The 15154-nt window shown below is 43.5% G+C and overlaps 1 protein-coding gene across 1 annotated transcript in view; it reads right to left on the bottom strand.

The window, feature by feature from the left end:
• Nucleotides 1–15154, bottom strand: part of DNAH2 (dynein axonemal heavy chain 2) — a gene marked incomplete at its 5' end in the record, with an annotated part of 108325 nt that overhangs the window by 51168 nt on the left and 42003 nt on the right. The window contains 11 exons of the mRNA XM_023743950.1: nucleotides 6481–6606; nucleotides 7325–7477; nucleotides 7805–7932; nucleotides 9065–9245; nucleotides 9740–9929; nucleotides 10027–10130; nucleotides 10548–10736; nucleotides 11044–11154; nucleotides 11470–11595; nucleotides 11914–12015; nucleotides 12273–12490. Coding sequence (XP_023599718.1) covers nucleotides 6481–6606; nucleotides 7325–7477; nucleotides 7805–7932; nucleotides 9065–9245; nucleotides 9740–9929; nucleotides 10027–10130; nucleotides 10548–10736; nucleotides 11044–11154; nucleotides 11470–11595; nucleotides 11914–12015; nucleotides 12273–12490 — 1628 coding nt within the window. The remainder of the gene's footprint in view (nucleotides 1–6480; nucleotides 6607–7324; nucleotides 7478–7804; nucleotides 7933–9064; nucleotides 9246–9739; nucleotides 9930–10026; nucleotides 10131–10547; nucleotides 10737–11043; nucleotides 11155–11469; nucleotides 11596–11913; nucleotides 12016–12272; nucleotides 12491–15154) is intronic.

Below are 15154 nucleotides of genomic sequence, written 5' to 3'. Positions count from 1 at the left end.
TCCAGTTTCTCCCCGTATGAGTCTGGGTCCCCAGAGACTCACCCAGGACTGGAGTTCAGAGCAGTTGGGGGCTTGTGACTCCCTCCCAATTCAAAAAGACAGCCGCATACTCAGTTGCCAGCCCTTTCTGTGTGCACCTCCGTACCTCTGCACTTTACTTCCACACCTCCTCTGAGTCTCAGTGTGCTTTTCTCTTTCCTTCTAGTTGTAGAATTTCCACTCAGCCAGCCTTCCTGTGGTTCTGGATGATGACCGTTTTGTCTTTTAGTTGTATTTTTGAATTTGTTGTGGGAGGCAGCAATTTCTGGTGTTTACCTATGCTGCCATCTTGGTTTCTCTTTCTTTATGGATTTTTTTATCTCTTTGCTTTATCAATTTCTGAGAGAAGTATATCAAGATTTCTCACAAGGGTTGTGGTTTTATCTATTTCTCCTTTTAGTTGTGGATCTTGTTTTATGTATCTTGTGGCTTTATTATTAAGTACATGCAAATTTAGAATTGTTATATCTTTTGGGACATGGACCCTTTTATCGTTATGAAATTAGAAAGTCATCTTTGCCTGATACCAGTAGAGTTATGATTGTGATCAGAAAATGTTTTAAATAAATTCTTTTGAAGTTTTTGAGGCAGATTTATGACCTTTACATGGTCAACCTTCCTAAATATTCTATGTATGCTTGAAAAAATGGTTATTCTTCAATTATTGAATGCAGCTGCTACAGGTGTTTACTAAATCAAGATTATGTTGTTCAAATCTTCTATATTCTAATTGAATTTTCTTTTTTTTCTAACTGATTTTTCATCTGCTTGGTCTGTTACTTACTGAAAGATGTTTTTTGTTTGTTTGTATTTGAAACATCAATGATGAGTGAGAATCATTGATCGGCTGCTTCCTGCCTGCCCCACACTGGGGATCAAGCCCTCAACCCAGGCATACGCCCTGAGTGGGAATCGAACTGTGACCTCTTGGTTCATAGGTCAAAGCTCAACCACTGAGCCATGCTGCCCAGGCTGAAAGATGTTAAGATACAGTGCTAGATTTATCTCTTTCTCTTTGTAATTCCCGCAAAATTTTGCTGTTTATTTTGAGACTATATTATTAAGTGCCTCTAAATTTAGAACTGTTTTATCTTCCTGATAAATTGGACCTTTCATTATTAAGTGACCCCCTATATTTCTAGTAATGCTTTTTGCCTTAAAATCTATGTTGCCTGATATTTCTACCTCAGTCTTCTTTTGATTAGTATTTCCCTGATATGTCTTTTTCTATTCTTTGACCCTCAACCCTTTGTCTTTATGTTTTAAAGATTAATATGACACCCTGACCGGTTTGGCTCAGTGGATAGAGCGTTGGCCTGCGGACTCAAGGGTCCCAGGTTCGATTCCGGTCAAGGGCATGTACCTTGGTTGCGGCACATCCCCAGTGGGGAGTGTGCAGGAGGCAGCTGATCGATGTTTCTCTCTCATCAATGTTTCTGACTCTCTATCCCTCTCCCTTCCTCTCTGTAAAAAATCAATAAAATATATTTTTAAAAAAAGATTAATATGACATTGTTTACTATTCAATGTATGACTATTTTCCCTTTCCTGGACAACGTTTTTGTTTTCTCTAGAGCAGTGATGGCGAACCTTTTGAGCTCGGCGTGTCAGCATTTTGAAAAACCCTAACTTAACTCTGGTGCCGTGTCACATACAGAAATTTTTTGATATTTGCAACCATAGTAAAACAAAGATTTATATTTTTGATATTTATTTTATATATTTAAATGCCATTTAACAAAGAAAAATAAACCAAAAAAATGAGTTCACGTGTCACCTCTGACACGCGTGTCATAGGTTCGCCATCACTGCCCTAGAGGTTAATCGCTGCTGTATTTTGTCTGCTTCATTTTTTATATACTAATCTCTAATTCAACTTCAAACTCTGTTGGTTAACTAAATCTCTCAAAACATTTCATCACATTAGGCATGAATTTCTTCCTTCCGGAGTCCTCCTGAAGCATTCCGATTCACCCCGATCTAGACTGGCTTCTCTTTGTCAGCGGCCAGCTAGCCTCCCTGTCCTCCGTTCTCCTTTCTTGGTACGCTCCAGCATTTTGGTAGAGCATACTTTCTAGTAGCTTTCTATTGCAGGCAATATTTTTTGAGAGTCCGCATGTCTGAAATATCTCTTATCTAGCCTCTCATGTGACAGGCCGGGAATAGAATTTGAAGTTGAAAATCATTTCCTTCAGAATGGAGTTAAAGGCTGCTCCATTGTTTATAAATTCTGTATTACTATTGTAAAGCCCTTGGTCATTTGCATGTTACCTTTCTCTCTTTCTCTCTCCTCTCTCTCTCTCTCTCTCTCTGGAAAGCTTGTTAAATCTTCTCCTTCTACTGGTGTTTTAAAATTTTGCAATGGTGGCCCTAGCTGGTTTGGTTTAGTCGCAGCGGTTCTCAACCGGTGGGTTGCGACCCCTTTGGCGGTCGAACGACCCTTTCACAGGGGTCACCTAAGACCATCCTGCATATCAGATATTTACATTATGATTCATAACAGTAGCAACATTACAGTTATGAAGTAGCAACAAAAATAATTTTATGGTTGGGTCACAACATGAGGAACTGTATTTAAAGGGCCAGAAGGTTGAGAACCACTGGTTTAGTGGATAGAGCATAGGCCTGTGGACTGAAGGGGTCCTGGGTTCAATTCTAGTCAGTGGCATGTAACGCGATTGCACACTCCTCCCTGGCCCGGGCCCTGGTCAGGAGGCAACCAATCAATGCAGATGTTTTTCTCTGTCTTTCCCTCTCTCTTGCACTCTCTCTAAAATCACTGGAAAAAATATCCTCAGGTGAGGACTTAAAAGAAAAAATTCACAATGACAGGCGTTGGTAAGGACTTTATCCATTGTGTCTGTCATATGTTTGTGGGTTCTTTCATTTTGTATATTTTATTGATTTTTTTTACAGAGAGGAAGAGAGAGGGATAGAGAGTTAGAAACATCGATCAGCTGCCTCCTGCACATCCCCCACTGGGGATGTGCCTGCAACCCAGGTACATGCCCTTGACCGGAATCGAACCCGGGACCCCCCAGTCCGCAGGCCGACGCTCTATCCACTGAACCAAACCGGCTAGGGCGGTTCTTTCATTTTGGAAACTTAGTTCTGGGGGTCCTCTTGATTGTTTCACTATTGATCCTGCCCCCTCTCCATTTTCTCTGGTCCTGCTTTTGGAACTCTGATTATTTGGCTGTTGTCCTTCCTAGCTGGCTTTTGAGTCTTACTTCTTTTCCCCTTTGTCTACACTATTTTCTGGAACATTTCTTTTTTAATAGTATATCGTGGTGACAATATTTTAAACTTATCTTAACCACTGAGACTACAATGATTTTTTTTAACTTTTCTTTTCTCTGCACTACCTGTTTTCTCCTATTTGCTTTTTCCTATTTATTTTGGCTGCTTTCTTATTAGAGACTTTCCTCAGATGTGTGTGACTCCTGGTTTTCTGCTCATATATAAGGGTGGAGAACTAAACACTGAATGGAAGCCCTGATATATATATATATATATATATATATATATATATATATATATATATATCCCACATTCAAAGGCTATTACATTGAGTTGTTTACCCATATCTTCAGGAAAAAAGTCACTTCTACTATCGTGGTAAACAACCTGCTTCCCTATTTATAATGGTCTGGCCCTCTAGCAACTTCAGTGCGAAATTATAGCTAATTTGCCTACAAACGTCAGGTGGTCGTAATAATCTGTCCACTCAGTGTAGACTGTGAGTATCCCTGTAGATGATTTTTCTAGGACCTGCATTGGGAAATTACTATTCTCAATGTTTTGGTCATTCCTCTTAGGCTAGACAGATTCTCCAGAGAAAACTCTCCCAATTTTCTGTCTGGCTGCCAGTATTCTGGGAGCTGAGATATGAAAGAAGACAGTCTAATCAATGTATAAACATTCACTTAATCCACCCCCCCCTCTTCTTTTTTTAAATCCTCACCCAAGGATGTGTGTTTGTTGATTTTAGAGAGGGGGAGGGGAGAGAAACATTGATTGGTTGCCTCCCGTATGCTCTCAACCAGAGATCAAACCTGCAGCCTAGGTATGTACCCTGACCAGGTGAACCTGCAACCTTTTGGTGTAAAGGCCAACGCTCCAACCAACTGAGCCACGCAGCCAGGGAAATCCCCATTTTTAATAGGGTGCACTCATGCCCTGAGCTATATCTGCCCCCCGTCCGGAGACCTACTATTTTACCCTCTAGTCTTCTGCTAAAGTGGGAGAGACATAGTCATCTGGGGTCACACAGAAGGGAAGATCTAAAGACCTTCCAAGACAGTTTACCTCCAGTCCTTATTTTAGCTACCCCTCCTCTATTCCCTACTTACAGAGGCATCTAGTACCACAAATGCTTAGCCTTTGGAGAACTGCCTCTCAGTTTTCCCCACTTCCAGCCCTCTCAGTTTGCTAAGTTACAACTTATTCATTTGTTTCTTTTTTTTTTAATCCTCACATGAGGATATTTTCCATTAATTTCTAGAGAGAGTAGAAGAGAGAGAGAAAGACAGAGAGAAACATGGATGTGAGAGAAACACATCAGTTGGTTGCCTCCTGCACATGCCCTAATCAGGGCCCGGGCTTAGGGTGGAGCCTGCAACCCAAGTATGTACCCTTGACCGGAACTGGACCCGAGACCCTTAGGTCCACAGGCCGACGTTCTATCCACTGAGTCAAACCGGCTAGGGCTCCGTTTGTTTCTTATGTCTAAAATTTTTGTTCCATTTCTTCCATCCTCTCCATCCTTTTGGATATAGATGCCTTATTATAAAAATCTCCTTAGAATATTGTAGTGGATTTTCAAAAGGTAACAAAATTGTTTTTAATCCACCTTCTTTACCTGGAAGTACTCTATATATTGAGTAGTTGTTTTAAATCTCAATTATAATATTTTTTCATTTATAGAAATTCTATTGGCTCTTTTTCAAATCTACTTAATTTAGAAGTCTCTTGTTCCTGGTTCATAGTTTCAAGCTTTTATTTCTTTAAACATATTAAATTTGGTTATTTTTAAATTCTGTGCTGATCATTTTCAATATCTGAAGTCTTTGGGGATTTAATTCAGCTGCACTGTTATTCTTCTGTTTTCCATTCATGGTATCTTGTCCCCTTGTGTGTTTTGTGACTTTTTACCAGAAGTTGTTCATTTTCTTGGACTTCTATCCTGAATTTTTGTGATAATTCTTTGAGGCTTCCAGAAATTCCCCTTCCATAAATAATTTGCATTTGCTGCCCTAGACAATTTGGCTCAGTGGATAGAGTGTTGGCCTGTGGACTGAAGGGTCCCAGGTTTGATTCTGGTCAAGGGCACAGGCCCGGGTTGCAGACTCAATCCCCAGTAGGGGGCGTGCAGGAGGCGGCCAATCAATGATTTTCTCTCATCATTGATATTTCTATCTCTCTCTCCCTCTCCCTTCCTCTCTGAAATCAATAAAAAATATATTTTAAAAATAAATAAATAAATTGCATTTGCTTCTGCCAGTCACCTGGAGGAAGCTAGCAATCTAGAACTACTTAAAATTAAGCTTTAAGTTTGAGATTTTGGGGATTACCCAGTAGAATAAATTATGACCATAAACGATGTAAGGGCTGACCTGCAGTGAGGAAATTTCAAAAAGTTTGCCCTCTCCTCCCATTATCTGTCAAAACAAGCAAATATCTTTACTGTATGGACCCTTTTCAATGGTGGGCTTCTCATTTTTCCATTTACTGAGGGTGTTTCCCTCCCAGACTGAAGTTCATGCAGGACTGGAGGTTCTATTATACCTCCAAACTTGGGCCACTTTCTCTCCTCTCCCCAGTTCCTTAAATTCAGTAAGAAAGCCACCTGTTACACTCACTTATCTTCCTGCTTTTATTTCCTCTCCCCATCCCAGAATGTTTTCTTTCTTTCCAGCTTAGCAATGTATTTAAAAATATGTATTTTTATATTTTTATCCAGAATTTTAGTGGTTTCAATGGAAAGGATAATTCAAGGTATTTAAACTACCACTGCCAGAGAAGAAAATTCCTGTACTTTCTAAAATCCTCCTCCACCACCCTCCTTCCATTCCACTGCCCTCACTAGTAAACAGTTCCTAGCAGTCTCCCCTCAAAACTCCCTAAATGAGGAGAGAAGTCGAGTCAGGAGGGGGCAGGCAGGTATAGAGAAAGTAGAAAAGCCAGTGGATTCGAGATCTCAATGAAGCCAAAGTATCAATGAGTGGAAGTACCCGAGCCAGTGAGCTGGGGGCTGGGGAGAAATAGGGAGTTGTGGTGAGAGAGCAGAATGTTTGAGTAGGTCCGTACCTTTTCATAGAGGCCAACTGTCTTGCTCAGGTAACAGCTAGTGAAGAGCAGAGCAAGGCCTGGGAACCAAGTGTCATGTTTCCAGATCTGCATTCACATCTGAGGGCAGGAAGCGCATCAGGGAACACATACCTTGCCATAATCAAAGGCAGGCAGCTCAATGCTGGGGAAGAGATCTTGCACGATGGCATTGAACAGGGGCACGTCGGACAAAGTCAGCTTGGCGATGTTCATGTCTCTCATGGAGAGCAGCAAGACCTAGGTGGGGAGACAGACTCAGGCTGGAGGAGCGAGGACCCAGGTGCTCACTGAGCCCTTCCTCTCCAAAGGGTGAGGGGCGAGAGCCAAGAACAATGGCTATACCCGAGCTAGTCTTTAAACACATGACATGCCCTAGCTGGTTTGGCTCAGTGGATAGAGCGTTAGCCTACAGACTGCAGGGTCCTGGGTTCGAATCCGATCAAGGGCACAATGCCCGGGTTGCAGGCTTGATCCCCAGTGAAGGGCGTGCAGGAGACAGCCAACCAATGATTCTCTCTCATCATTGATGTTTCTATCTCTCTCTCTCCCTCTCCCTTCCTCTCTGAAACCAATAAAAATATATTAAAAAATTAAATTAAAATATGACAGGTAGCCTGGCCAGCATTGACCCAGGAACCAAGAGGTCCCTGAGTTGATTCCCAGTCAGGGCATATGTTCAGGTTGCGGACTTGATCCCAATAAGGGGAGTGCAGAGGCGGCCGATCGATGATGTTTCTCTCTCGATGTTTCTATCTCTCTATCCCTGTCCCTTCCTCTCTCTCTAAAAATCAATAAAAACTTATTTTAAAAAATGTGACAGGTAAAATCGGGCAACACAGGGGACAGGAAGAAAGGTGGGATTCTAATCTAGGGAAAGAAAGGATCTGAAAAACTTCAGTGAAGGTGCATGGGACCAGTGACAATGGAGGTGTCAAGAGCCGGGTCCTTGACCTACCTCTTCATCAGACAGATCCTGCTGCAGGCGGCGCTTCTTGCCAGCGTAGCGCAGAAGGGAGGTGAGGGCCCGGAGACCAAAGTCATAGTGGTCCTGCCTGGAGAGCTGCTGCACCGCCAGGGAGTACAGTGTGTACACCTTCTTGGCCAGGATCTGGGGGATGGAAACAGAGGAGGAAACAACCTCTCTCTCCACAAACCCTTCTGCTTATTTAGGAAAAGTTACAGATACAAGAAGCTAAGTCCCAGGACTTGAAACAGCTGGGAGCTGCTCTATGGACAATCCCAGTGAGGTCTTGTCAACTGCATAATCATGGACTTGTAACTTCACACAGAGGGGAGACCTCTGCCTCCATTTCCTATTGACAGGGCATTCCTTATAGGATGAACTGACTGTGGGGCCTTCAGGAAGTTCCTCTGTCCAGGGAGTAATCATGGAAGGAAAATAAAATAATTGGGGGAAAAGAGATTATCGGAATACCTTGCAGTTGCCAAAACCCTCCCCAAAGAGAATGATTTCTGCAATAAGAGTTGAATCAGGCACCACCATGGCAATTGGACGGAACATGGATTTAAGATTATCAGGAAGCTCTGTACGACCAGCATAGCCTGGAAAACAGAGCCATTTGTTTAGAATCTATACTACTTCCCCAAGACTCACTTCCCAATCAGTCCCATGTTCCCCTCCCCTCGCTCCATCCTAACTTTCTCCCCAACTCCACCTCCAAGATTTCTTCCATTCTCATCTGGGCCCTGGCTCCTCCCATACCAATCTGCTCCTCTTTCCTATCTCTGGGCCTTTCCTTACTTTCTGTGTGGCCTTATTCCAAACTCAAATCACAGAGCTGCCAGGTTCCCATCTCTCCAAGTTCCATTTATAATGTCAGTCCTAATAGAAATCACAGCTGCATCTCTGATTCTTTCGGTACCTAAACCCTTTCCTGTTTTCGCCTAGACCCTTCTGTCAGAGTTATTCCTAGAGAACAGTAATGAGAGACCCTACTGCCTCACTTTGGGGAGATTCTCCCATTTTCAACAGGGATGGCAGATAGAACTCCTGGAGCTAGTTCAACGGGAGAAGATAGTTAAGTACTTTCAAAGCCTATATATACAGGGTTTACAGTTGTTCATATGGAAAAATAATACCATAATCTATATAAAAGCCTAAGTGACTGTCCAACCAGTAGCTATGATGTGCAATGACCACCAGGGGGAAGATGCTCCAACCAGTAGCTATGATGCACACGGCCCACCAGGGGCAGACGCTCAATGCAGGAGCTGCTGAGCAACAGCAACTTTGCAGAGTGCCCTCTCGCACTCCAGGACCCCTTGGGGGATGTCGGACTGCTGGTTTCTGCCCGATCCCCGCAGGCCAGGCTGAGGGACCCCACTTGCTGGAGGGACCCTGCTCACTCTGCAGACGCCCTTCTGGCCCAGTCCTGCCCCACCAGCCAACTTTTAATTAATTCCTTTCAATGTGCACGAATCTGTGCACTGGGCCTCTAGTTAATAAATAATAATACAAGAATAAACTCTATATGTTGTGTGCTCACAACTATAAACCTACTTTTGCCTCACTTTCTATACACGTAGCCTCCCCTTCTCCCAGAAAGTCATATGTTTGTTCTTCTCTCATACTTCGCTGTCTTTAGCCATATTTTACTTGGCTAAATACACGGGCCTGGCAGGACACAGTTGTTTGCCCTGGACACCCAGTTCTCCCCCTGCCCCTGGCCCTTACCAGGATTCATGGTGATGAAGATCCCACAGGACCACACCAGATTTATTTCAAAGCCCTCAAAATAGAAGCGGGCGAAGCCGGCAGCCAGGGCGGAGAGGATTGACAGGATCTGCTGGGCCACCACTGACAGCACCTCAATGTTGATGCGGTTAAACTCATCAAAGCAGCCCCAGGCACCTGTCTGTAGGGTGGGAGGCAGATTCACTGGCAGCAAGAGAAGTACCCCAGGTTGGGAGAAACTAGAAGGTGTGACTAACATAGCCCTGCCTGGAGTGTTCTGATAGGTGAGGTGGCCTCCAAATGTAGGGAGGGGGGCAGGGAAGTGGGCAGTGGGAGCATAGTGCTGTTGTAGTTTCTGACCAGAGCTTTCCATCAGACAGGGACAATCCGGGGGAATGCTAGAAAAGGTGTGAGTGGGAAAGAGACGGGTAGAGAACTTGGGAACACTGAGCGCATACACTATGCACCAGTTTACAGGCATTAACTTATTTAATCCTTAGAGAAGCTTCTGATTTTGCAAATAAGCAGAGTGCAGTTCAGGGAGGTACAATTTTAAGAACTGAGGTGATGTCATGTTGTCAGTGACAAAGCACTAAATCAGATTTGGGTTCCAGCTGATTTTCTGGGACTAAAGGTATTTAAGGGGCCTCTGGGACAGGATGGCAGGAGGCTGACCTGGGCCAGGCCTGAGTACATTCGGCCCATGGACTTATAGTCCAGGCCCTCGGAACAGTTGACCACGATGACATATATGCCAAGGGACTTGCCCAGGTCCTTGACGGTCTCTGTCTTTCCCGTGCCTGCTGGGCCTTTGGGGGAGCCCCCTCGATGCAGGTGTAATGCTGTCGTCAGTGTCATGTAACACCTGAGAATTCAGGACAGGACTCAAGTCAGACTCCTGGGAGCCTTCACTTGGCATTCGCTGCCCCCACCCAAACACCTTACTCATCCCACATGCTGACCTGTCTGTAAGGGGGGTGATGACAAGCCGGCCAGAGTTACCCAAGTACTCGTAACCGTACTGGAATTGTGTGTTGGTCTGGCGGATGATACAGTCATCCAGATCCTGGAGAAATGGCAGAGTAAGAGAGAGGTGGGCTTAGAGGAAGAGTTAGAGCTGGGCCATGACTGAGAGTAGGGCTGGTGATGCAAGGTCAGAGTTAGAAGGTGAGGGGTTCCGTTTAGAGTTAGAAAGAGGAAAGAGTTAATAGCCAAGATGGACACTGGGTTCAGTGCATGTCAACCCCAGTCCATCGCAGCAGTCTTTCTAGTTCTGGTCAAGCGACACCCATAGTGAATACCAACTGGAAAATGGTTGCCATTTCTGATTAAGAGACTTGTGACAGAGTTAAGAACTAGATTAGGGCACTGTAATAGGACTAAGGCTTAGATTAGAATATTATTGTATTTAGAGAACAGGAATTTAATTAATGCATTAGGATTGGGTTTAAGGTACAAGAGTGGGGAGCTGGCCCATCTGCACCTTCTCCCAGTAGAAGCGCAGTTGGCTGAGCCACTCAAAAGCATTGACATCCATGAGGCCACTCTTATAAAGCTTCTCCAACACATCTCGGGCATGAACTTCTATGGTCACCAGAGCCACAATTTTAAGCCGCATGATCTTGGTCAAGTTCCCCCTGATAGCTTCTGAATACTTATTCAGTATTGACACCTGCAGAATGAGGTGGCAGGGAAGAGAGCAGATGGATCAATGCAATCAAAGTCAATCCCACCTCATCCCAGCCTAACTCAACTTTCAACCCCAAGCTAATCCCAACCCCACTCTAACTCCAGATCCCCAATATCAGCATAGAAAAAGGTACTTCTATTCCACCCAAACTTTCCCCACTGACTTCTCCCATAAAGCACCCTCATTCTGACCCTTTCCCACCAGCTCATCTCTAATTCTGACTCCAATTTATCACTCCCTCCCTCCAACTCTAACTCCAGGCCCATCCTGTACTTGTAGGGTTCCCCACCTGCTTCTTCTTCATGACCTTGAGGATTTTCTTGTCTCCCCGCTCCTTAGCTGTCTGCAGGCACTTGGCGACATCAGCCGTCCACTGGATCTGACTGGCAGCGATCACCATCTAACACATGCACAGAGGCTGTATTCCAAAACCCTGTCCCTGGCTACCCACACAGCCCAGCTCCCATATCCAGGGACCAGGTGCTACTCCTCTCTCATATGCTAATCTGCTCTGAAGGGTGGGGCACATACTTAAAGTTAGGAGCTAAGGGTCTGGCATGCAGGGTTCCAGGGCCTAGGCCCAGAGCGGGGGCACAAGAAACCAGCTTTTTTTTTTAAAACCAGCATTTTCATATTTAAGATTTTGTCTTTACCTTTGCTGCTCCCTTTCAGCCCTATGTTTCTTGTTCCTTCATTTCTATTGATCCGAGCTCACCTGGCCAGCCCAATCCTTCACCCATTTGTCCCTCTTGTTAAGAAACTTCTTGAGGGCCAGACGGCAATTCCGGAGAAGGTCCCGTAGGGTTACCCTCATGGTCCGCTCCACATCGCCAAGCCAGGACTGAGGAGAGGTGAGAGAACAGGATGGCTCGGCCTCAGAGGCCAAGGCAAGAGTCCCCACGGGAAAGGTGCTTAAGCAACAGAACTGCAGGGCATGGACCAAAGATAAAAGTAGAACCTGGGTAGTATCTGGCTTGGGCCCCTGGGGGATATGGAGGCCAGATGACAGATTTTTGGGGTCACCGTAGAGATTACAGTTTTCAGGAAGGGCAAAACGTGGTTAATGTCCCTTCACAGAGATGGTCTCTCCTCACAGAGCAAGCAAACTTCCTAACGGGAATAAAATCAACTTGATTCTTAAACCTTTGCCACAACTCACCTCCACAGGCCCATCTAAAATTACCGAGTGGAGGAAATCAATATATTCGCCATCACCTGAAAACATTCCCACAGCTTCCCATTTGCTGCTGGGCCCCCCAACCTGTAGAAATAAGAAGCTATTAATGGCCTGGACTGCTTACTCCTAGAATCTGCCTAGATGGTGTTTGGACCCCTTTGAGAGTAACGTCTGCTCCTCTCCCCTCAATATTACCAATTCTAAAAAGTTCTATCCCACATAATCCAGAATCATTAATATCCCCCTCCCATTGGGAGGACATTGTCTCCTTCAAGGCCTTGAATAGCTTGACCTCAACATCCTCCCCTGCCCTTCATCTCATTATAGCCAACTCTATTTACCTTCTGCATTCTCAGCAATTTGATGTTGTCAAAGCATTTTTTGAGGTGTGGCTGCACAGCCTCTGGGTTGCGAGACTGGCCCAGAATCTCCAGGAGATCATCATTGGACAGGAAATAGAAGCGGGGGAAAATATGGCGTTTGGTCTCTAAATACATATCCAGAGACTTCTGAATATCTTCCAGGATTGCGTTCATTTCTATCAATGAGTCCAGGAGACCTGGGAAGAAAAGCAATAAATGACATTTGATGGCTATTTTACCACTGTCCTGAGTAGATCTAGAGTATCCAACTATATCTACTCTGCCAGTTCTTGAATGTTAGAGTACAGATTGTCATAGTTGTTTTAGGAAGCAGAGAAGTGTCCCAAATCAATCCATCATGCTTATCCCATTCTCTATTAATTCATTATAAAGTGTTCATTATACACTATTATATACATTATACATTATTATATACCACATATGATTCTATTAATATACTACATCTCTCCTCAGTCTTTGGAACAGTTTCATTTCACCAAAGAACTGGGGCCCTGCCAGTCACCCCAAGAGTCTAAAAATTAGAGATTGTTCTACACATATACAACCTAACAAGTCAAATCATTAGAATCAAATACTTAGCTCATGCACACAATAGAAGAGGACTGCAATGACTAGAGGTATAATATAGCACTGTGAAAAGAGCACTAGACAGGAATTGGCACAAAACATTCAAAGTGCTGAAAAGCAAGGGCCTACAACCAAGATTACTCTATCTTTTAAAATCAAAGCTATCATTTAAAATCAAAGGAAAGATAAAGAGCTTCCCAGACAAGAAAAAGCTGAAGGAGTTCATCACCATCAAATCAGTATTACAAGAAATGTTAAAGGGACTTCTTGAAGAAGAAGAAAAAATATGAGTAAGAACATATTGCAGCCGAAACCGGTTTGGCTTAGTGGATAGAGCGTCGGCCTGTGGACTGAAGGGTCCCAGGTTCAATTCCGGTCAAGGGCATGTACCTGGGTTGCGGGCACATCCCCAGTAGGGGGTGTGTGGGAGGCAGCTGATCGATGTTTCTCTCTCATCCTTTCTCTCTCATCGATGTTTCTGACTCTATATCTCTCTCCCTTCCTCTCTGTAAAAAATCAATAAAATATATTTTATTTTATTTTTTATTTTTTTTAAAATATATTTTATTGATTTTTCACAGAGAGGAAGGGGAGAGGGAGAGGAAGGGAGAGGGGATAGAGAGTTAGAAACATCGATGAGAGAGAAACATCGATCAGCTGCCTCCTGCACACTCCCCACTGGGGATGTGCCCGCAACCAAGGTACATGCCCTTGACCAGAATCAAACCTGGGACCCTTGAGTCCACAGGCCGACGCTCTATCCACTGAGCCAAACCGGTTAGGGCAATAAAATATATTTTAAAAAATAAAAATAAAAAAATAAAAAAAAGAACATATTGCAAAAAAAATTCTCACTGACAAAGGCAAACACATAATAAAAGTCATAGGTTACCCAACACTAAAACTAGTTTAAGGTTAAAAGGCAAAAGTAGAAAGATTATGTGTAATTACAACAGCAAATTAAGGGATACACACAAACATACATACACAAAAAGTGAAAAAATGACAAAACAAATGTGGAGGGATCAAGTAAAACTGGTAGTGATGTGTTTGAAATTAAGCAACCAGCAACTTAAAATAGATGCCTGGCAACCACAAACATGGCAACCACAAACTCAAAGTCTACAAGGTATTCAAGAAATAAGGAAGGGATCCACAGAAATAAAGAGAAAGGAATCTACGGAAAGTTATCAACATACAAGAGAAGAGAGCAAGAGCCCTAACTGGTTTGGCTCAGTGGATAGAGCGTCGTCCCAGGTTCGATTCCAGTCAAGGGCATGTACCTTGGTTGCGGGCACATCCCCAGTAGGGAGTGTGCAGGAGGCAGCTGATCGATGTTTCTAACTCTCTATCCCTCTCCCTTCTTCTCTGTAAAAATCAATAAAATACATTTTTAAAAAAAGAGAGAAGAGAGCAAGAGAATAAGAAAGGAACAGAGAACTACAAAGACAATCAGGAAACTATTAATAAAATGGCAATAACTACATACTTATCGATAATTACTTCAAATGTAAATGGATTAAATGCTCCAATCAAAAGCTGAACGGATGAAAAAAATGTGCTACATATATACAATGAAATATTACTTAGTCATAAAAAGAATAAAATCTTAACCATTTGCGACAACATGAATGGACCTAGAGGGTATTATGCTAAGTAATGTAAGTCAGACAGAGAAAGACAAATGCATATGATTTCACTTATGTGGAATCTAAAAAACAAAATAGATAAAACAAACCAGAAACAAATTCATATACCATATGATCTCACTTATATGTGAAATCTAATGAACTAAATAAACCGACGAACAAAACAAAAACAGAGACATGGATACATGGAACAGACTGATAGCTGTCAGAGGGGTAGGGGGAGGGGGAACTGGATGAAAGAAGTTGAAGGGATTAGCCAAATAACAGATATGCCTAACTCAGACACAGATAACAATGTGGTGATAGCCAGGGGGAAGGAGGGGTGGGGCTGAGTGAAAGCAAGCAAATGGGGGGGAGGAGAGAAGGGAAATGGGGACATCTGTATCAACAAAAATAAAGAAAAAAAAGCCCTCATAACCCGGCCTGTGTGGCTCAGTGGTTGAGTATCAACCTATGAACCAGGAGGTCACAGTTGGATTCCCTGTCAGGGCACATGCCCGGGTTGCAGGCTCAATCCCCAGTAGGGGGCATGCAGGAGGCAGCCAATCGATTATTCTCTCTCATCATTGATATTTCTATCTCTCTCTACCTCTCCTTTCCTCTCTCTGAAATCAATAAAAACAT

Source organism: Myotis lucifugus, unplaced genomic scaffold (genome assembly GCF_000147115.1).
Source record: "Myotis lucifugus unplaced genomic scaffold, Myoluc2.0 scaffold_420, whole genome shotgun sequence".
In the NCBI taxonomy this organism is placed as follows: Eukaryota; Metazoa; Chordata; class Mammalia; order Chiroptera; family Vespertilionidae; genus Myotis; species Myotis lucifugus.
The sequence above is the reverse complement of the archived record's forward strand: the minus strand, read 5'-3'. Positions and strand labels throughout refer to the sequence as shown.